This window comes from Balaenoptera acutorostrata, chromosome 5 (assembly GCF_949987535.1).
Source record: "Balaenoptera acutorostrata chromosome 5, mBalAcu1.1, whole genome shotgun sequence".
NCBI lineage: Eukaryota > Metazoa > Chordata > Mammalia > Artiodactyla > Balaenopteridae > Balaenoptera > Balaenoptera acutorostrata.
The window spans coordinates 91,543,043-91,565,963 of NC_080068.1; the positions used below are offsets into that span (position 1 = coordinate 91,543,043).

At 43.4% G+C, this 22,921-nt stretch overlaps 1 protein-coding gene across 2 annotated transcripts in view; it reads left to right on the forward strand.

Annotated features, from left to right (window-relative positions):
* The window catches only part of SEL1L3 (SEL1L family member 3), a 100,946-nt gene that overhangs the window by 26,156 nt on the left and 51,869 nt on the right, over positions 1-22,921 (forward strand). For both annotated transcript variants that reach the window (XM_057546835.1, XM_007168456.2), the window contains 4 exons: positions 2,807-2,865; positions 10,277-10,409; positions 12,278-12,410; positions 13,916-14,056. In XM_057546835.1, the coding sequence (XP_057402818.1) occupies positions 2,807-2,865; positions 10,277-10,409; positions 12,278-12,410; positions 13,916-14,056 (466 nt within the window). The remainder of the gene's footprint in view (positions 1-2,806; positions 2,866-10,276; positions 10,410-12,277; positions 12,411-13,915; positions 14,057-22,921) is intronic.

Sequence of the window (22,921 nt, forward strand, 5' to 3'; positions counted from 1 at the left end):
ATCCCATTTAATTAACTTTTAAAGTGCTTCTTTCGACTATATTGTGAATGAGTAAATAATATAGCCAGCTACATAACCACAATTATCTGAGCAATTGAAGCCTTTTCTCCTAGCGAGATAGGCTTTGGGGAGATAAATGTTAAGACAGCCTTGGCCATATTTATATAGTGTTATCAAATCTACAACTTTTTTACAGGAAATGTATTGGTTAGTTCAGCCAAGAAATGGTATGACTGTTTTGGGCAGTTAAAACAATTGCTTATGCTTGGTATTAAACCGACAAATAGCAACCAACAAACCTAAGTGATAATTCTGGTGAGATGGAGGTTCTTTAACTACTTTGTACTATAAAACACTGCACATAATAGTTTCAAGCTTTCATAACACAGATTTTATGGATTATGGCAAACCTCTTGCTATAATTGAAGATAATTCCATTTCTTCATATATACGACGTCAGTATGCTACTTTTTTCTGGTTATGTTATTTTCTCATCAGCTTTTCTTGTTGATTTGTAATTTTCCAATAACAAAACTGGAAAAGACATTTTGTTTGTCTTGTGTATTAGATAATACACAGACTTCCCTTGGCGGTTAGGTCTATCACATTTCCTTTTTCTGAAGAGAAAAGAAATCAAGTCAGTCCTTGTAGCTTTCCTGAGGAGAGTCTGTAAGATGTTAGCTGGCAGTTTTTGTATGTTTGTTTCCTTAATGCTGTTAGGTGACATTGCTGTGGTCCATGTTTTAGCTTCTCATTTGCATGAGGATTATGGCGGCATAGCTTGGTTGCTGCATTCTCTTAAGGTCAGCTCAGTACCATGTGTCACTTAGGTATCAAATCATCAGAGCAAATCACAGATATTATTTTGCACCAGCTGTATGCAAGGCACTCTGCTCAAGGAGCTTACAGACTATTTATGGAAGTCACATTAAGCAGGTGAAGGGGTGTCATAAGGCGAGCTTAATTGCCAAATGATTCGTATTGATTCACAGAAGAGAGACAGCACTTCACCCTGGGGTGCTCAGGGGAGGTTTCATAAAGAAGGTTCCTACGGATGGGCAGAGTTTAAATGGAGAAGCAAGGAGGGGGTACTTTAGCACATCATTGGAGGTTGGCAGATAATCCAGTTTGGAGTAGAAATTCGCTGCCTATAGAACGCTAATAGAAGAAAAAAATGTCTTTAGGGCTAGAATGTGGAGAATCTTGAATATCATGGAATTTAAATTTCTAGTTGCAAGGCAGCACAGCGTCATCGAAGCTTTTGGAGCAGAAGAGTAAATCAAAGTAGTTCTTTAATTAAAGAGATGAATTTAATGGCAGAGTACATGATCGGGTAAAACAGGAGAGAAGAATTAGGAAGACCAGATGCAGTGGAAAGAAAAAAGAAGTAGACTTTTTTTAGTAAACTTTTGCCATTTGCCCTTTCGTCTTTCCATCCCATCTGGTCTCTCTGATCACATAGGTTCCAAAATAGTACTTATTGTTTTTCTACACAAAATCCAGCTCTGTGGTGAGACTACTATATTCATTGCTTTGACTAAATGGACACATTGGCTTAAAGTAAATGGTTGGTTTAGAGAAACAACTGGTCTGACTCATTTTCTTCTCTGAACCAACACGCTCTATATGGCTGAATTGGGTTGGATTTTATGGGTTAGCTTTTCTTTCATAGACATGGTGTTGGAGCCATATCTTCGACAATCTAATTAAGCCAGAATGTGTTTCCTGAACACTTGCTCTGCGCTAGCACTGGGGGGAATAAATTAAGCCCCTTAACCCCAGGGGCTTATGTTGTAGTCCCAGACACGAGAAGAATACATGACAGCTAACAACATTCGCTACGAAAACATTGTCACCATTGAAATGACAGTGACAATTCTCAGCGCTGAGGGAGAGAGGCTGGGAAGCCACAGTGCATGAAGAACATTCATCCCCTGTCTTGTTTTTCCCCCTAAGGCTCTCCTGGAATCACAGTCAAATTCCAAGAACTCCTTGTTGTATCTTACACATTTCCTTGTCTTTTTATGCAACAAGCTTTCAAGCACGAATACACCAAATGAACCTTTGGCTGGTGGTGTGGAAGTGTCCACAACCCACTGGGGAAAACTGCATTATAGATATTTTTATCACATTAAGTCATTTGGAGGGACTTTCCTGGTGGTCCAGTGGTTAAGATTCGGAGCTTCCACTGCAGGGGGCATGGGTTTGATCCCTGGTCGGGAACTAAGATTCCACATGCCGCACAGTGTGGCCAAAAAAAACTTTTTCAATAAATAAATAAAAATAAAATGACCAAAATACTTCTTTAAAAAAAAGTCAGGACTTCCCTTGTGATGCAGTGGTTAAGAATCCTCTTGCCAATGCTGGGGACGTGGGTTCGAGCCCTGGTCCAGGAAGATCCCACGTGCCGCACAGCAACTAAACCCGTGCGCCACAACTACTGAGCCTGCACTCTAGAGCCCACGAGCCACAACTACTGAAGCCCACACGCCTAGAGCCCGTGCCCTACAACAAGAGAAACCACTGCTCGCCGCAACTAGAGAAAGCCCACTCAGCAATGAAGACCCAATTCAGCCCAAAATAAATAAATAAATAAATAAATTAAAAAAAAAAAGTCATTTGGAGAAATTGTGTCTTAAGTCTCAAAATATACACGGGGCTAGTAAACTGCTCCTTTTATTTTTTGCAGAAACTGATCAGGTGAAAGACTATGAAGCCTATTTTACGAGTAACTGATATCCAGGACTGTATTTATGATGTGGGGTCTTGAGGCATAACTGATCCTTGTGTATCTCTCCCAACATAGATAGTAGTAACCACCAGCACTGGACAGGATTTGAAAGACTACCATAATCAGACCATTAGGTAAGTGTGATTTTTTCTTTTGATTCAAAATTTGCTGGATGAGGGTTAAGGAACCTTCATACGTTAGCCCTCAACCCTGAAGTTATTCCCACCCTGTCTGATTCAGTTTTTTCAAGCATGGACTGTGGCTAATCTGCCCTGTAGCTAATCTTTGTACTATTTTTTTTCTTTTTTAAATGTACAAAAACTCTCCGTGTTTTCCCCACAACCTTTTTTTTTTCCAAGCAAGAGAAACTTGTTCTCTCTCCAGATCTCACTGTAAATTATTCCTTTCATGACACTTTATAATTTGTTTTCTTTGAAAATTATCTTCTACAAAGGATTCGGAAAAATAAAAGTATTAATGTTGCTTATTGAGAAGGGTTGGTAAGTTTGGCCTAGTATAGAACATAAAAGCAGACAGCCTTCATATTTATGTTTATAATGTAAATTTGAAACGTATGCAACTATTGATATTGGGGTAACTTTTCAATCTTATGTAACGATTCTCTACAAGAGTTACAGAAACTGAGAATTGGGTCTTTTTCCTCATTTGTCATATATTTTTAATTTGCTTCTACATCCCTGTTTAAGAGTGGGTCTTACAGTGTCAGAAAAATGGGGCATGAGCTCTTCTTTAGGAACTCGGGATATCTCATCATAGCTAGATTTTATATATATATCAATATATATAATGTATATATATATATATATATATATAAATTCAAATGCTTAAGAATAAGTAAAGGACAGAAACAAAAATTAGCAGCTTAAAAAAATAAAATAAAATTAGCAGCTTCATATGTATAATTTTAAAAAATTTATCAGGGGAATTCCCTGGCAGTCCAGTGGTTAGGACTCCACACATCCAGTGCAGGGGGCACAGGATCAATTCCTGGTCGGGGAACTAAGACCCCGCATGCTGCATGGTGTGGCCAAAAACAAAAATGTATAAAAAAAAATGTATCAGGACTGTTGGGCACTTTGGCTGGGGGATGGGGGGTGGTTCATTCCTTCATCCTTTAGTCATTTCACTATGCTCAGCCAAAAACCATCTCTCCAAACAGGCTCCATTCACTCAGAGTCTCCACACAATCCAAATTTTCTTGGAAACCAATTATTAGAGAAAGGAAAGCAAAGACGGGTGATGACAGCAGAGTAGGGGATGTACATTCTACTTCTTTTTTTTCCCCCACCATTTCTGTTTACATTTAAGTCAAACAATTTCTTTTAGGCTCTGGGCACATAGAACAATTCTTTTTTTTTTTTAAGAACAATTCTTATTTTCATGACTGGATTAAAGGATTAGAGTTATAGCAAAAGGCTAAAGCAGTGTTATTCCTTAGCCTGCAAAGAGAAAGTCAGGGGGTGACTTGATAGCTATATTGAAGCATAGAGGCTGAGGCCTTAGAACAGAGCAGAAGTCTTAAGTGCACCAGGTGGATTTAGACCAGTGAGGAAGAATTCAACAGATATGCGTTTTGTTATATAACCAGCGGCCATGGGCTCTTCTATGAAGAGTTTGAGAATAGGAAAGGCCTGGGAGTTTGCTTTGGAGAAATAGCTGATGTGCGGCCCCTTTAGAAATCTCTTCAAGTGCCCTGTTCTGCCCCAGAAATTAAGGGTTTGCATTTCAGGATGTGAGGTCTAAAATAATGCCTGCCCTTTCTCCCCTGACACCCACATGCAACCTCAGACACTTTTGACAACCGATTGAATTTCATAAGCTTTTTTTCATTTTCGATGTAAGGGCTTCCTTTCCTCTTAAATCCCAGAAGTGTAGCTGCTGACAGGAGCGGAGTGAATCACAGTAAGATCCAGAGCTGGGACTAGGGTGAGGCAAGGGAGGCACCTTCCGCATAAAATGTAAGGAGACACCAACAAAACTTAGTCATTATATTAGTTTGCCAAGGCTGCTGGAACACAGTACCACAAACTGAGTGACTTAAACCACAGAAATGTATTGCCTTGCAGCTCTAGAGGCTAGAGGTCCGAGATCAAGGTGTCAGCAGAGCTATGCTCCCTCTGAAGGCTCTAGGGAAAGATCTGTTCTAAGCTTCTCTCCAGCTTCTAATAGTTCCTTGGCTTGTGGCAGCATAAAGCCAAACTTCACGTGGCATTTTCCCTGTGTGAGTGTCTGTCTTTGTCCAAATTTCCCCTTTTTATAAGGATACCAGTCATATTGGATTAAGGGCCCACCCTATTCCAGTATGATCTCATCTTAACTAATTATATCTGCAATGACCCTATATCCAAATAAGGTCACATTCTGAGGTACTGGGGGTTCAGACTTAAACATATGAATTTTGGGGGGAACACAATTCAGCTCATAACGATAGTCATAATAAATAACATTTAATACAGTATTTTTTTTTGCGTTTTTTTTTTTTTTAATTAATAGCTACTCTATTTATTTATTTGTTTGTTTGTTTTAGCTGTGTTGGGTCTTCGTTTCGTGCGAGGGCTTTCTCTAGTTGTGGCAAGCGGGGGCCACTCTTCATCGCTGTGCGCGGGCCTCTCACTATCGCGGCCCCTCCTGTTGCGGGGCACAGGCTCCAGACTGGCAGGCTCAGTAGCTGTGGCTCACGGTCCCAGTTGCTCCGCGGCATGTGGGCTCTTCCCAGACCAGGGCTCGAACCCGTGTTCCCTGCATTAGCAGGCAGATTCTCAACCACTGCGCCACCAGGGAAGCCCCTAATACAGTTTTTTTAAAAATCAAGATTAATGTAAAGAATCCATGATGAACAAAATTACAAACTTTTAAGTAAAGATGGAATCAGTATGATCATGTAAGATTCCTGAATTCAGGACTGATTTTCAGGTACATACCGATTCAACATCCTGGTGAAAGCTTTGAAATGATTCCTTACCTGGTAATACGAGCAGTCCCCAGGCCCAAGACTTCCCCTTACCACTGTCTCAGCTGCCCTTCCCCTACTCCTGGGACCCCCTCCATCAATAGAACAACTAAAGAATTAATGTTGGGCCCACCTGGGAATCTCATTCACCAGAGAGATTTCAGAATGGGCCAAGGTAGTAAACTAAACATCAAATATTGTAGATGGTTATAGGTGTTCCAAGGAAAGCCTCTTAATCCTCCTTTTTATTTGTTCTTGTAAAGTAAACATAATGATAGCTGTTATCCCGCAAAAGTGGTGTAGGAAGATCAGGAATTAAGTGCTCAGAAGTTCAGTGCTGCAGTAACAACTGCAGACTTTTCTAGTGTCGAATTCATTCATCTGTCCATCCATCCATCCATCCAGTATATATTCATTCACCCAACACATTTACCACATGCCTGACACAGTGCTGGACTCTGGGAATAAAACGATGAAAAACAAGAATACAGTCCATCCCTGCCTTCATGGAACTAAAAAATCTAGTGGGGGGAAGACAGATCTTAAACAAATACATTTACAAATAAATTTAAAATTACAGATTGTGATGAATGCAGGGAAGGAAATAAATAGGTTGGCTTGAGAGGATCTCAAAGGGGCCAGAATTTAGGCCAGGCCCTGAGGAAGTGACACTTAAAATGAGAATTACTTTAAGGGGTGAGAGGGACAGCTATTTTGAGGCTTTAAATTCCCCTGCTAAAGAACCCATGAGCAGGGAATTCCCTGGTGGTCCAGTGGTTAAGACTCTGCGCTTCCACTGCAGGGGGCCTGGGTTTGGTCCCTGGTCGGGGAACTAAGATCCCACATGTCCCTGCCATGTGGTGTGGCCAAAAAAAGAACCCATGAGCCAAAACTGTTCCCTAATTCTGAGTGAGGCCTAGTTAAAGACAGAGGCAGGCAATCCTTCCCCACTGCTGGGTCCTCCACAGTAATAAACCAGGGCACTCTCCCACATCCAGATAAGAATAAAGATAGTTTGCCAGCTTGTCTGAGGCTTGCGGAAGGGACTGGCTTGGGCTTTTGAACTGTCTAGCTCAGCTCTTATGTCAGCAAAATTGATGACCATCAAACAATGCACAGTGCAAGGAATCTTGCAGTCTTGGTGCAGCCACTGAGAATTTTAGAGGAGAAAAATGTGGAGGCACCGCTGTGGAGGGAGACGGAGCTGGAGAGATCTGTTAGTTGTATTATAATGACGATAAAAAATTGCAATCTAGTACCATAGGGACCAAGTAATTTATTGATTAGTTGAGAATTCAGTTAAAGCAAAGATCCATAAAAAAAAGTGGGTAAATATTTTATTTTAATTCAAAATATCAAAATGTGCATTAATTTGCCAATCTTTCTAGCTAGAGCCTTGCCTTTGAGTATGGGTCTACTGATTGGAGTTCCCTGTGATCTTTCTTGCATAAACGGTACCCAATTTCTGTTTCTCCCAAATGAAAAGAAAACAAAGACACTTGTGAAACTATCAGAGCCCAAAATCCATCTAGATTTCTTCAGTTTCTTTTTCCAGCCTTTTCCAGCTGTCCTAATTCCACAACAATTTTTTTAGTAACCATTCTTTACTGAGTCTACCGAAAATATTCAACTTAATTTTTAAAGAATGAACATCTCTTTCTTCTCCATCCCTATTTTATTGGATCACATAAGATTGAATTACATTGTATGGTTACAATGACCATACAGTTGGCAATTGACAGGTTTGGGAACAAACACATCTTACGTAAGCATGCAACTCAAAAAATGGCAGCAGGGACTTCTCTGGTGGCGCAGTGGTTAAGAATCCTCCTGCCAATACAGGGGACACGGGTTCGAGCCCTGGTCCAGGAAGATCCCACATGCCGCACAGCAACTAAGCCCGTGCGCCACAACTACTGAGCCCGTGCGCCACAACTACTGAAGCCCATGTGCTTAGAGCCCATGCTCAGCAACAAGAGAAGCCACCACGATGAGAAGCCCGCATGCTGCAACAAATACCCAACGCAGCCAAAGATAAATAAATAAACTTAATTTAAAAAAATGACAGCAAAAGTCCAAGTTGGAGTAGGTTAATAATAATAACTGTAGTTAACAGCTATGGTGCCTATGATGTGGCAGGCACTGTTCTAAATGCTTTGTTTAATTATTAAATAAATTTTCCCAACAACCCTGTAGATAGGTACTATTTTTATCTCCATTAGAAAATGAGTAGACAGGGAATTCCCTGTCGGTCCAGTGGTTAAGACTCCGTGCTGCCACTGCAAGGGGCCCGGGTTCGATCCCTGGTCGAGGAACTAAGATCCCACAAGCCATACGGCGCAGCCAAAAAATAAAAAAACATTTTTTTTCAAATAAAAAATAAAATGAGAAGAAGCCTCCAGAGAGGAACCTCCAGCTGGCAAGCATCCAGTGTGTTGCAGGGATGAGCCGTGAGGTGAGCTAGTGAGTTGATTAAGCAGAGTTCTATTACGAGAGCTTCTACTGAAGAAACGTTGCTTTGTGTCCCCTGAGTGCTGGGTAATACCTCATGAGGGTAGTTGGAATGTTCAAATCTTTCGAAGGTCTTGAAAAATTTAATCAATTCGCAGCTCTCAGAGATAATAACTTTGTGGTCCCACGTAAAAAAAAAAGAGAAGAGACCGTCATCTTCTTAGTGCCCTTCAAGCCTGAGATTCCAGAAAAAGAAATAGCAGGAAATAAAGCATTTCTTTTCCATGTTAGTTGCCTTTGTAGAAAGCTGATTTCTAAGTGTTCCCTCTTGCCGCCATTGGTTGATGTTGTCAGAGTGCCCATTTCTTCACCTTTTTGTCTTCCTTCTAACGGGGAGCACCTGCCCAGGGTTGGGTTTCTGCCTAACAGTCAGCCCATCCTCTCTCCTGGGATGACCCCCACTTGCCTGGCTTCTCCGACCCGACCACTGGGGGCTGCTCTGTCCCGTCCGTGTCACCCTGGCCCATCGCTCTTGAGGCTGCCGGGCTCCTGGCGGCCTGCCTGACATGCTGTGTTCTTCCCTTCTGCTGCCATCTGCCCTTGGTGCTCCCTGGCTCTTTTTGTCTTTGCCTGGCTTCTCACTTGATGCCGATCTTGATCCCTCCTTGCTGTTCACATATGCTCTGATGGCACTTTGTCCACCCATTCTTATTATACTTTCTAAATAGGTAATAAATTCACATTGTATAAAAATCAAAACAATGTGAAAAGGTCTACAGTTAGATGTCTTGCTTCCAGCTCTGTCTCCATCCACTCCATCCCCTAACCCCCATGCCATGTGGAAAGACTTTTATTAGTTTCTTATATATACCTCCAGAGTTTTTTTTAATGCAAATACAAAAAAAAAAATCCATTCTCCTCTTTCTTGGATAAAAATATATTTATTGTTCTGCTCTTTCATTTTTATTTTTTCACTGAACAATGTATTTTAGAGATTATTCCAGGTCAGTACACAGAGCCCTTTGTCCTTTTTTAAGCTGTGTAGATGTCCAGGGTCCATTGGATGGATGTGGGTACCAGTCCTCACTGACAGACACCTAAACTTTTTCAGTCTTTGGTGGATGTAAATAATGCTGCCAGGAACAACTTTGTGCATTTTATTCATGCTGACCCATTTTTTCCCTCCATTTTCCTTCCTGATCCTTTAAGTCTTTCAGGACAAAGTGGACTTCCAACAAATCACCTGTGCTGACCGCTTATCTTTGGCCAAGCCCTTTGACCTTGCTGTGGCCTCCTTCTCCTAACTCTGAATTTGACCTCAGTTCTTATCTAATAGGGTATGTTTTTATTTTCCTCCACATCCACCTTCTATCTACTCAACAAGTTTTCTTTTTTTCCTTTTAGAGCAAAATACTTCCAATTAAGATCAGCAATTCCAAATAATTCCAATGATGCTAAACAATTTCGCCAATATCAATAGGCAGCATGTATTAAGTACTTATGGTGGAACTTAGGATTACCAGAGGGGAAGGGTAGGGAGGTAGTTAGGGAGTTTGGGATTGACATGTACACACTGCTATCTTTAAAATGGATAACCAACAAGGACCTACTATATAGCACAGGGACCTCTGCTCAATATTCTGTGATAACCAGGAAAAGAATTTGAAAAAGAATAGATACATGTATATGTATAACTGAATCACTTTGTTGTATACCTGAAACTAACACAACATTGTTAATCAACTATACTCCAATATAAGATAAAAAGTCAAATAAAAAATAAATAAAAAGGAAAAAAAGGTACTTATGGTGGGCCAGGTGCTGCTAGATGCTGTACGTCTTTACTTAATCCTCTTATTAATCCAGTAAGAGAGGAATTATCATTTTACTAATGAGAAGACTCAGTCTCAGAGAGGTTAAGCAACTGGTCCAAAGTCACACAGCTGGTAAATAGCAGGGTTGGGATCCTAGCCCAAGTCTGCCTGACCCCACCATGGTCTCATCTTCTAGAACTAGAGTGAAGGGTTTGCAGAAATTTGGAATTTTGAGTCAAGGAGAAAGAGTCTTTAAAAAAAAAAATCTGTTCAAACCCAGAACTCTCTTAATCCTTTGTTCTTCTCTAGCTTCCGAGAGGATTTCCATTATAATGACACTGCTGGGTACTTCATTATTGGAGGGAGCAGGTATGTGGCTGGCATTGAAGGGTTTTTTGGACCCCTGAAGTACTATCGCCTCCATGCTCTGCACCCTGCACAGGTGAGCCTAGGGGACCAAGGAGTTTTCGAATGCTTATGTGTAATGGGCGTGTGGCTCAGGGCTGTGGAACCAGTCCAGTGTAAACAAAAGATTTATCTGAGCCGGACCTCACATCGGCTCTGTCACCAAACATAATTAATATTGAGGCTTCCCCCTCCACCCTGCAAACGTGATAATAGATTTTTGTTAACGTTTGGTTCATTTAGTACTCATAAAATGGAAACCATTTACTTCCTCTGTTTTAATAACTAGTAGCTTAATTATAGAGTCGATTTTTATCAGGCTCTTGCCTATCCAGCGATTAAGCTAATGAAAGGAGAGAGTCTTAGTTATTTGGTAAAGCTTCTTTTATATGCTATTATTTAAAGTATCAGTAGGAGACAGTCCAGCAAATAGGACTCTTGGTTCTGCTTACTGCTCTCTCCAGAAACATGAGCCTTTGGCTCACACTGGGTGGGTGGGCTGCGGTGGTGGAGATCATAGAGGGCTTTGTAGTCAGCATTGAATTCTCAAGTCCAAAACCCACCCACAAATAGAATGGAATTGTCCGAGTCTCCAGGCCAGCTCCAGCAGGGCTGGTGGGTATTAGAGGGGGGGCTGCCCCACGAGGGAACATTCACCCTGGTTGCTTTTTGTGCCTTGGTAAGGAGATCACCGGATACCTAAAAAAGGAACATTCTTTCATTCCTGTGACCTTGTGGGATTTGTTCTGGGAAAAGCAGGGGTCACTAGGCAAAGTCAATTCGGAAAAATGGGGCACCTTATCACCCATAGGTCATCTTAGAGCCCCTGTTGAGATACCTCTATAAGAGGAAAAAAATGAAATTCTTTTATTCATGTGTGCAGCCAATACTTATTAAGCACCTACTATGTGCCAGGCTCTGTGCAAGATGCTGAGGCGTCCAAGATGAATTAAGGTGGTGGCTTTCAAACTTTTTTTTGAAGGTGGTCCACAATAAGAACTCTATTTAATAGCATGAGCAGTACATACATAAGCATATATAATACACATATACATACATACATACACACATAATATATACATATATATATATATAAAACACAAAACTGAAATAATAATTTTACTAACGATACAGATTCTTGCTATGTTCAGTGTACTCTGATATTCTGTGTTCTGCTCTATAAAAAACAAAATCACTGCTGGTTACAAACCACTGAAATAATTTCACAACCCTCCAATGGGTCATAACCCGTATTTTGAAAACCACTGAGTTGAGATAAGGTCTCTGATCTTGAGGAGCTCCTGGCCTGGGTCTTAAACAGATAAGTCATGAAAGAATGGGGTACATGCTTTAATGAAGATGTGAGCACTGTGTCTGGCAGTGCCGAGGTGCGGTCCTCTGCATCGGTACATGTACGAGGGTGCGGTAGGCTGTTAGGGAGGCTGCCCTGAAGGGATGACCTTGGATCTGGCTCTTGGAGGTTGAGTAGGAGCCTTCCAAACAGAAGAAAAGGAGAGGAGGCTTCCAGGCAGCAGGTGCAACACAGGTAGACTTGGGGTCCTTTGGGAACTCAGGGGAGATGAATGTCATTTTCTGGGGATAGCACATAGCGGCGGGGAAGGGAAGAGGATGAAAGCCTGGTCTCTGGGAAATCCTGACACTTAAGAAGCTCTGCAGAGGAGAAGATGCCACAAAAAGAAGCTAGAGGGAAGCAGTCAGAGCTGGCGTGTCCTTGAATTACTAGTAACACCCTTCCTTTGAGAATCCAAAGCAGATGATCTGTGTACAAGCAAGCCACCTGGTGCTATCAATGGGAGAAGGAAATCCACCTGAACGTAGCCTCATGGGTACCCATGGGTGTTTGATGACAATTGTTGTTCATTCTGTTTTCTTGCCCTCTTGTAGATTTTCAATCCCCTACTTGAGAAGCAACTTGCTGAACATATCAAGTTATATTATGAAAGGTGTGCAGAGGTTCAAGAAATAGTATCTGTGTACACATCCACGGTACAGCAGGGGGACAGGAGACAAGAAGCATGTAAGTATTGAACTTCAGGAGAGCGATTTTTAGCTCCAGGTATTTGTAGCAACACGCTTGGCTTCTTTCATAAGGGGGTTGAAATAGAACATATGTGACTTGACCAATGGGGGCAAGTATGACCTCCCCAGATGGATGCAAATGATAGTGTGCCTTCCACCTAGATCCCACCAAGACCAACAGCCAGCAAGAACCCAAACCTGCCTCATGGCTTCAACTAGCTGTAATTTAGTTTAAGAATATAAATGAGAGTGTTTTGAGCCTCAAATTACATTATTCCCATCCATAATGGGATCTTAGGCCAGTCTAAGAAAATAAAAATGAATTGGAAAATAAATTAATCATTAGAAATGTTTCCCCGTCAGTGCACTTTTGTCTTGGACCATTAATATCTGAATATTAGCCTTCAGAAATGTTGAACAATGGCTTTGTTGTTTGGGGCTGGGTTTTATTTTTTAAATCTTTGAAATTGACTCATTCTGGAAGACATTGGTAACTTTTCAACAGAAGGAATGAATTTCAAATAGACTGCTTCCGTGCCTGCCCGTATTTGCAGACATCCTTTCATTCATACAGAGTGTGTATCTGTTATAAAACTCATCCCGTCTTGTCTTCCAATGTTCCAGCACTTACAAATTTCTCTGGCTATAGCTCTTCTTGCATGATACGGTGGCACTAGAGTTAGTCACATATGTTCTTTCTGGAAGAGAAATTCCTGTGGGGCCTTTGCCATCAGCAAAAGTAAATTGAGTATTTCAGTCCTGCCTAAATAATCTCAACATCTCCAGAGCCGAGCTTCCCATTTCAGGCCATGGAGGAATGGATATATGTTGAACATACCCCATTCTGATAGAGTTCACATAAAATGGTCATAGGAAGTGATTAGAGACGGTGATAGGTAAGTGTAGAAAGGCAGCACTTCTGCAATTTAATTTAAGAATAGGCTATACTAGTCTCCCAGCTGCTGCTCTCACCGCTGAATCATCCAGAAAATATGATGCTGTCAGAAGAAGGGAAGATATATAGGAATAGTAATACCCCAAACAGGAAAGAAACTGATTTTGATAGCTAATGTAATTTCAGGAGAGATACCCAGAGTCAGAAGGCCGGTCTTGCATCCTGATCTGTTTGGTGGCATTGGGAAGATTCTCCTAACATCTTCTACTGCCTTGCCTCCCTGGGGGTCCCTGTGCTTTGCTCCTCGACTCACACTGCCAACAAAATGGCCTAGATATTGTCCTCCTGGGGACCAGTCGGAGGCCAGCTGCTCATTCTGTAGAATTATTCAACAGCTATCAGCAACTTTGGCACATTTCCCTTGGACTTGGCTTTGAATTTGTGACCTCGAGGCAGAGGCATCGTAGCCAATTTCAAATCCCTGATGCACCCAAACCAACATCCAGTAACGCTAAGTCTGACCTCTTATTTCTAGTTCCCCGTAGAGGAAGGGAGTTAGAGAGGCAAGGCTTCCCTCTAATGGTATCCTGTACTTCCCTTTCCTGTAGGCGACCTCCGGAATTCCTACCTGGACCTGAAGCTCAGGTACGGGCGGCCCTCGATGTGCAGAGCCCTCCTCTGGGAGAAGGAGCTGAAAGCCAAGCACCGCAGCTTGTTCCAGGCCTTGCTGGAGATGGGTTTGGTGACAGGTAATTGAGTCTGTGCCTAGCTCGCCTTTGGATGCTGGTTAGGAAGGTCCCTGTTTTTCTCCTTTTCCTCACCCTCTTTAGTGATTTATGCCTTGAAGTTATTTTTAACCCTAGTTTCTAGCTTAATTTCAAATTTAAATTCTGCCCTTAATGTGTCCACCACTCAGTGTATCTGTGCACATTTTCAACCCTAAATACAAAAACTTAAATTTAGGAATCACTTGAGCAATTCTTTATTTAAAGCCAAGGCCACAAACAAGCAGCTGACAGCCAGAGCTGGCCCTCAAATGTGGCTGCTTTGGCATACACATTGTTGTCAATTTAAAAAAAATTAGTTACAGGGATCTAAAAACTTCTATGAAAATGCAAATTTCTAGCTTTTCTCAGAAGATCCAAAGATCTGGCGACGCCGGGCCTCCGTTCCTGAGTGGCAGCAATCCCAGAGGTGTGTGGATGGGACAGGCAGGCTCTGTCCATCCACAGCCCTTCCTGCCTCTGGTTGAGCACCTCCTGCCGACTTCAGTCATGGATCTTACCTGCCCGGGCCCTCGGGCCCTTGAACTTGAGACCTTTGATTTGAAGTACATTTTTTTTTTTAGAGGGTTTTTTTTTTTTTTTTAAACTTTGGGTTTATTTATTTATTTATTTTTGGCTGTGTTGGGTCTTCGTTTCTGTGCGAGGGCTTTCTCTAATTGTGGCAAGTGGGGGCCACTCTTCATCGCGGTGCGCGGGCCTCTCTTGTTGTGGAGCACAGGCTCCAGATGCGCAGGCTCAGTAATTGTGGCTCACGGGCCCAGTTGCTCCGCGGCATGTGGGATCTTCCCAGACCAGGGCTCAAACCCGTGTCCCCTGCACTGGCAGGCAGATTCTCAAGCACTGCACCACCAGGGAAGCCCTGAAGTACATTTTAAGCAGCATCTCAGGAATCTGTGTATGTTTTGCAAATGTGTCCAGCTTAAGTCCATTGTGATTTAGGTTTGCATAGTAATTAAGTACATACTGTAAGACTACAAGGAATCTTGAAACGATGTCTGTTAGGAAGAGGAGAGAAGCTGGAGGTGTTCAGCCTGGGGAAGGAGGGTAATGAGAACTATCTTAGCGGTCAGCAGCAGCCCATGGTATTCCTGGGCATATGACCAAACCCTTGGGTCAAGGCAATGCAGAAACTGACTGCTGCTGCATATAAGAACTTCCTAAAAATGGCAGTGTCCAGTGGAATAGACTCTCTTTGCAGATAGTGATTCACCCTCACCCCATCTTGAAAGAATTCAAACCATACAAGATATTTCATCTTTGCTTCATTTGATATTTGCTGAGTGACTGCTCAGTTACTTGGCTAGACTTCAGAGGTAAGTAAAATAGTACAAGGTCTCTGCCCTTGAGGGACTGACTTGAAAGCAAAGAAAAATGGTAATGTATTTTTAAAAATAAAAGCTATGGGAGTAATTGGCAAAGGCACAAAGAAAGGAGTGGTCAGTTCTACTTGGAAGTCTAGAGTGCTCCAGGAAGGCTTCCTGGAGGAGGTGACACTGGGATTGATTCTTGAAGGGTCAATTGATGTTTGCCAGATAAGCAAGGTGGGAGTAGGTATTGCAGGCAGAGTACAGGCAGAGACATGGGAACAGCATGCCATTTTTAATGACATGCAAGGAATTTGGGAAGCAGGAGAAGGCCTGGAGAGTGATTATTCTTTTTTTTTTATTATTTGTTTATTGAAGTAAAATTGATCTACAATGTTGTGTTAGTTTCAGGTATACAGCACAATGATTCAGTTATATATATATATATTTTTTTTTTTTTCAGATTCTTTTCTGTTATAGGTTATTACAAGATATTGAATATAGTTCCCTGTGCTATATAGTAGGTCCTTGTTGGTTATCTATTTTACTTATAGTAGTGTGTATATGTTAATCCCAAACTCCTAATTTATCCCACCCCCCTTCCTTTCCCCTTTGGTAACCATAAGTTTATTTTCTATGTCTGTGGGTCTATTTCTGTTTTGTAAATAAGTTCATTTGTATCTTTTTAAAAAATTCCACATGTAAGTGATATCATATATTTGTCTTTCTCTGTCTGGCTTACTTCACTTAGTATGATAATCTCTAGGTCCATCCATGTTGCTGCAAATGGCATTATTTTGTTCTTTTTTTATGGCTGAGTAGTATTCCAGTGTGTATAGATACCACATCTTCTTTATCCATTCATCTGTCGATGGACATTTAGGTTGCTTTCATGTCTTGGCTATTGTAAATAGTGCTGCAGTGAACATTGGGGTGCATGTATCTTTTTGAATTATGGTTTTCTCCAGATATATGCCCAGGAGTGGGGTTGCAGGACCATATGGTAGTTCTATTTTTAGTTTTTAAGGACCCTCCATACTGTTCTCGTAGTGGCTGCACCAATTTACATTCCCACCAACAACATGGGAGGGCTCCTTACTAGAGCTCAGACTCCATCCTGACAAGTTTGGGCTTTACCTTGTAGGTGACGGGGACCTGTTGAAGGGTTTCAAGCAGGAGCTAGAGGCGTGATCAGATCTGGGTTTTTGAGGTCACTCTTGTCAGCAGAGGGAGACTGAGGGAGGTAAACTAGAGTGCTGTGGAGCTGGAAGCAGGGGGGCCACTGCATGGCCCAGGGCGGAGAGGATGGGGGCCTGAATGGGACAGAGTGATGTAGACGGAGCCAAAGGATATAAGGGGTTGGCTCTGAGGGACTTCGTCACTGCCTGGATCCGGGAAAGGGAGGCCATGTGGAGTCAGGTGTCAGCATAGCCTCTGCAGCCAAGTGACCTGATCCTGATATTAACTTAGCACTTACTAGCTGTGTGATCTTGGGCAAGCCACTTCATTTCGCTGAGCCTCAGTTTCCTCATCTGCAAAACGGGGATGACAATAGTCCCTCTCTTCTAGTGTAGGATTAAGGAATTGACACTTAGAAGAGTATGGGCACTTAGTAAACTCTATGTAGACAGCGTTCCTCAATCTTGGCACTACTGACATTTTGGATAATTTGTTGTTGTGAAGGGTCTGTCCTGTGTATTGTAGGATGTTTAGCTGCATTTCTGGTCTCTACCCACTAGATACCAGCAGCACTCCATCCCCTCCCATAAACCTCCACCCAAGGGTGACAACTAAAAATGTCTCCAGATACTGCCAAGTGTCCCCAGGGAGGTCACATCGCCCCCGGTGGAGAATCACTGCTGTGTAAGTGTTACACTATTACTACCAGGCAGAGACAATTGTTGGGTTTTCGTGGGTCTTCTGGGAAGTGGTGGAACTGCCCCCTGAGACAGGTGAACGGAAGAGGGCGATGCGTGTTGGAAAGTGTAGGCTAAACGAGCGAAGACCACATCACCTCAAAACTGGCTTTATGAGATTTCAGATATATTTAAGTATAGTTTTACTGATTAGGAACAGGAGTGAATCATTTTCACAAGACATTCTTTTTCAAGCAAATACTCTCAATAAAGAATGTTTTTGTGTTATTTTTACTGCTCAGAAGTTTCTTTTAAAGAATGCAGAATGATTTTATTCTCTGTGGAGGCCTAGAAAGGGAGCTAATTAACCCAGATCATGAACCCCCAGACCTTGAGACTTGATGGGCTGCAGTGCTGGGGAGTTGTCACACTGCAGCATAGGCACGCGTCCGGCTGCCCTCGGTCAGGCTTCCGGGGCCCCATGCCTGGGGGGAGAGGGGGCACAAAGCCAGATTTGCCACTTTAGGGCCCACTGCTGGTGCCCAAGCAGCCAGTCAGGTCCTTCTGGTGCCAAGTCTGCTTAGATCAGCGCCAGGGAGCGCACCCGGAGGGGCCCCTATCTCCCTGGGCATGTAGCTACCTGCGTCCCGCCCCTCCCTGCCCTTTCCTGGCGCCCAGAAGCAGGTGGGGAGGGAGGGTGGGCAGGGTAGGCAAATCTCCAGAACCAACCTCAGGCTCCCATTCTGCCTTCACCCCCTATTTTTCTAGTTTACGTTGTCCCATCCATAGGGGCTGGGAGCCTCCTGCAGGGCAGGGCTTACACTCATTAAAATTCATCTGTACCCGGCACACTGCCCTTGCTTGGGGCCACCATAGTTAACTAGATAATCTCTGTGGTTAACCCTGGAGAGAGATTCGTGTCAGACATTGTGCCCAGTTTCTAACGATCCTGAGAGAAGTGCAGAAGATTTGATTTTGTAAATTGAGGGAAAAAAAAAAAATTACATTATTTACATATCTTTACTCTGGTCTCCTATAAAAAGAAGAGTAGTCAGACTGGTGTGACTATGTATCTATTCCTGGTTCCTCACATAACTTTTGATCCAAGTTTATCCTGCTGTGAGTGTCTAGCTGGCTTCGGAGTGCTTTGGACAACTCTAGTCAATAGGAACTATGGTTGCATCATGTTTTCCGCTGCTGGCCTGAGCTGTTTGGTCCTGTTGACCAGTAGACTTTACTAGAATATCCTCATCATGTTACATTTCTTGTATCTGAGATAAGCTACAAGAACAGACTCAAGGATCAGATGTTGGCTGCTTAGAATTCTTGCTGTAGGAACCGAGTAGGTGCAGTCACAGAGATGAGGAATGAAACCGTGTGAGTAACTTAAGTCACTCGTATCACAACCTTCCATTCATTCATTCACTAGACAAGTATTGACCAAGTGGCCCAGGGTAGGACAAAGATGGGGCCATGTTTTGAATGAGAGTGACTTAAGTTAAATGCAAAGAAAAACGTCAGCTCCCATAGCTCCCACAAAGGGAATTAATTGGTGGAATCACTTTTTTCCTGGCATTAAAAAAATATGTATGACAGCATGAGACGATGGCCTGTCATTTCTGGTTCTTTGCGACACTCACCCTTTTCTTGGCAGCCTCTCCTCACATATACAGCCAACTCTACTGCCAGGCTGCTGCACGTGCACGCTTCAGACGGCAGCGTTTTCCCCCGACACTGTGCGATTTTAGATGGATCATCTGCTCTCCCTCTGAGCCAACGACGTACTTCAAGGGAGCCATGAGAACGGTGCAGGGAGTGCAGAGTCGGGAGCTCACAACCAGTAGGAGTGTCCTCTGCATTCTGCCCAGTGAGGTCAGGAGCGGTCACCACCTTCTAGTTGTTCCCAAAAGACTGAGCTCTATTTTTCTATTGCAAAAGAGAATCCCCAAATATTTACACCCTCCCTCTTTAAGGACTGTAATTTTTAAAAAATTGTGTGGTAAAATGCACATAATTTAAAACTCTCCATCATCACCATTTTTTTTTTTCATCATCACCATTTTTAAGTGTACCCTTCAGTAGCGTTAAGTACGTTCACATTGTTGCACAACAGATTCTAGAACTTTCTTATCTTGCAAAACTGAAACTCTGTACTCATTAAACCACAACTCCCCACCCTGCCCCCGCCCCCAGTCCCTGGTGACCACCATTCTACTGTCTGTGTCTATGAACTTGACTCTTCTAGATACCTGATATGAGTGCAATCATACAGTATTTGTCTTGCATGACCGGCTTATCTCGTTTAGCATAAGGTCCTCAAGGTTCATCCATGTTACAGCATCTGTCAGAATCTCCTTCCTCTTTAAGGCTGAATAATATTCCATTGTGTGTCTATACCACATTTTGTTTATTCATTCATCTGTTGATGGACACTTGGGTTGCTTCCCCCTCTTGGCTATTATGAATAGTGCTGCTTTGAATGTGGTGTACAAGTATCTCTTCAGGACTCGGCTTTCAGTTCTTTTGGCTGTATACTCAGAGGTGGGCTTGCTGGATCATACAGTAATTCTATGTTTAATCTTTTGAGGAGCCATTATCCTGTTTTCCATAGGGGCTGCACCATCTTACATTCCCGTCAACAGCGTGCAAGTGTTCCAATTTCTCCACATTCTCACCAACACTTGTGATTTTCTGGGTTTTTGATAATAGCCACCCTTATGGGTATGAAGGGTAATTTATGTTTGTAAGTTATATACTGGGGAAAGTCTGGTTTCATAGGAATGAAGAATGTAATGCTCTCATAAAGTGACAGTGTCTACGAAAGAGCTTCACAGACAGAAAGGTACCCTATGGATATGAGAGATAGAGTCGCCCGGATAGGGCTCGTCTCATCTGCCTTGACTTACAGCGCTTTGATCCTATGGGTGTCTCCATTACTCGCTTGATTGCAAGCTTGTTGAGGGTAATGCGAGAGGTGTAAGTATCCCACTATGCTTCCTATTCCTTCACAGTGTCTGCAACGGTGCTGGGCATACGTTAGGTGCTTAGTTATCAATCCTTCTTCCATATGACCCTATACAGTGCATTTATGCCCCACTCCCCTCAAAGAACACCCCTCAGCCACCCATGCTCTTCAACTTGCCTGCCTTGCAAGCAGCCTTCAAGTCCCAACTCAAACACTGCCTGCTCACATCGTCTTTCCTGTCCCCCCAGGCAGTCAGCTCCATCTCCCCTGCCCTCCTTGCCATTTTGTAGGTGTCCCCTTATCAGTACCTATCTTACCACATTACAATATTGATTTGCCTGTCTGATTCCACAGTGGAGCTCAGACGTCTTCAAAGATAGTAACAGGATCTAGGTTTTCTTTGAAGACCCTCAATAAGTATTTGTTGAGCCACTGAACGCACTCCAAATGAAGAAGTGATCTCATTGTAAATACTAAAAACATCTTTTTGGGTCTGTGAATCAGTGAAGGAACAAGGAGTTTAACTTCCAGGAGATACAAATTCAAGGTCTATGCTAGCTAAGCCATAACAGCAATCCAGACCGATGGAGTCTGTGGGCTTATTTGCCTTTTCTCCACATTCTTCTCACTTCTCTCACGCTTCCTTAGCCTGCTTCTCCCTCAGAAGCTGCTGTCCTGGCTCTGAAAACACCTTTGCAAATATAGTCCTGTTTGCCAGGTCAGCCAGGATGCTGTCTCTCAACTCTCCCCTGACAGCAAAAGTAGGCCAGGATCCTTCTTCATCTATGCACGCCCATTGCAAAAGATTTCCCGATACACAGGCCCCAGGGTTCTTGCTTTCATATATCTGTAACCTCGTTGCTGAGGTATTCAGGTGCCCAGATATGAAACAGCCCTAAGGTGCATGCAAACCCAACTTGGCACCCCTGTATTGAGAACCTCCAAGCATGGTGCTGGGCCCTGGGATGACCGTAATGAAAAGCGTAGACTGGCCCACACATGAGTCTTTGCCATGTGCCATGGGGTGTGGAGGAAGGAGGCTTCTTACACGGTGACAGCTGATGTGCTAACCTGGTATAAAATGCAGCTGTCCCCACTGGTGGTTCTCACTCTGAAGCATCACAGGACTTGTTCTTCAATTTCCAGAGTCAGCATGCCTTTGAATTAAAGAGAGCAGTGCTGGGCTTCCCTGGTGGTGCAGTGGTTAAGAATCCACCTGCCAATGCAGGGGACACGGGTTCGAGCCCTGGTCTGGGAAGATCCCACATGCTGCGGAGCAACTAAGCCCGTGCGCCACAACTACTAAGCCCACATGCCACAACTACAGAAGCCCATGCACCTAGAGTCCCTGCTGCACGACAAGAGAAGCCACTGCAGTGAGAAACCCACACACCTCAACGAAGAGTAGCCCCTGCTCGCCGCAACTAGAGACAGCCCGCGCACAGCAACAAAGACCCAAACGCAGCCAAAAATAAATAAATAAGATAAATAAGTTTATAAAAATAAATAAGTAAAGACAGCAGTGCTTTGGGGCACCCAGCTGCAGCGCACACAGATGTGGCAGCCAACCCTTCGTGCCTCCGGCATTCCAGAGCCACGGCTCTGCCTCCTGATTTCCTCGAGTGGCCCAGGAATGCTCCTGTGGTGCTCTGTCCTGAAGTTCACCGCTGTCCAGGCTCTGCGGGGCATCCGACACAAGACCCCATGTTCAATACTTCAGGGGGACCATTCTGCTTGGTCAACCTCTGTGTTGTTTCCTGGGGAAACTCCAATTCTTTAGGAAAATGGCTCTTGTCAGAGCATAGAAATTGCTCTATTTGCATTGGGGCTTTTTCTAATGCTAGGCTGGTAGTATTTTAGTATGCATGCCTTTTCATCCTTTAAGAGGTATGCTGGCTGTTTCTTTTTACTCTCCTCTCACACTTTTCTTGACAAAGTGGGACCCTTTGAATTCAAAAACCCTCTGAATGGGGCTCTGGCATCAGGGAAGAGAAGTGGTGAGGACCGGCTGGTAAGAGGCGGCAGGAATGGCAGAGCTACGTGGGGCTCCAGGCCAGGGAGCTGGTATGGTAGGAAGGAGAAAGGAAGGACACGATGGCCCAAGTGCAGGGGGGACTCGAAGGCAGGGAGGCCCAGGTAAGCGTGTCAGGTGAGTGGACCAGCACGCCCTCCAGACATTTGCCCTGAGGCCAGAACTGTTTACTTCCTTTCTTCCTTTCATGCTGGACTGGGCACCTCTGAGCCCATGGTAGCTGATGACTGTAGCTACAGAAAGTCCAAGGTCTGCCAGCAGATGGTTCTCGGGAGGAAGCCAGGTCTGAGGCTGGGCTCCCCTCCCAGGGCTGACACCATCTGCATTGTTCCTTCAGGGCCACAGCCTGACTCCTGCCCCAGGCTTCAGACAGCAGAGCGCAGGGGACGACGTTCCTCTACACAATATGCAGACAGGTGCTGGCTGCACTGTCGTCCCTCTAGCTTGTTTCTAACTCTTCTGATTTTTGCCAACAATTGCAATGTTTATTTGGAGACTAAAACGCAGAGCATGGAAATGGTAGAAACACAATGGGGTTATTTAGTAACGCCAGGATCCTGTGTCCTTTAAGAGCTATGTTCACTGTTGTTCATTAAAGGACCTTTATCTTATTTTTTTTAATTTAAGAAAGCATCTTTATAGTTTTTTTAAAAAATCCACAGAGAGAGAGAG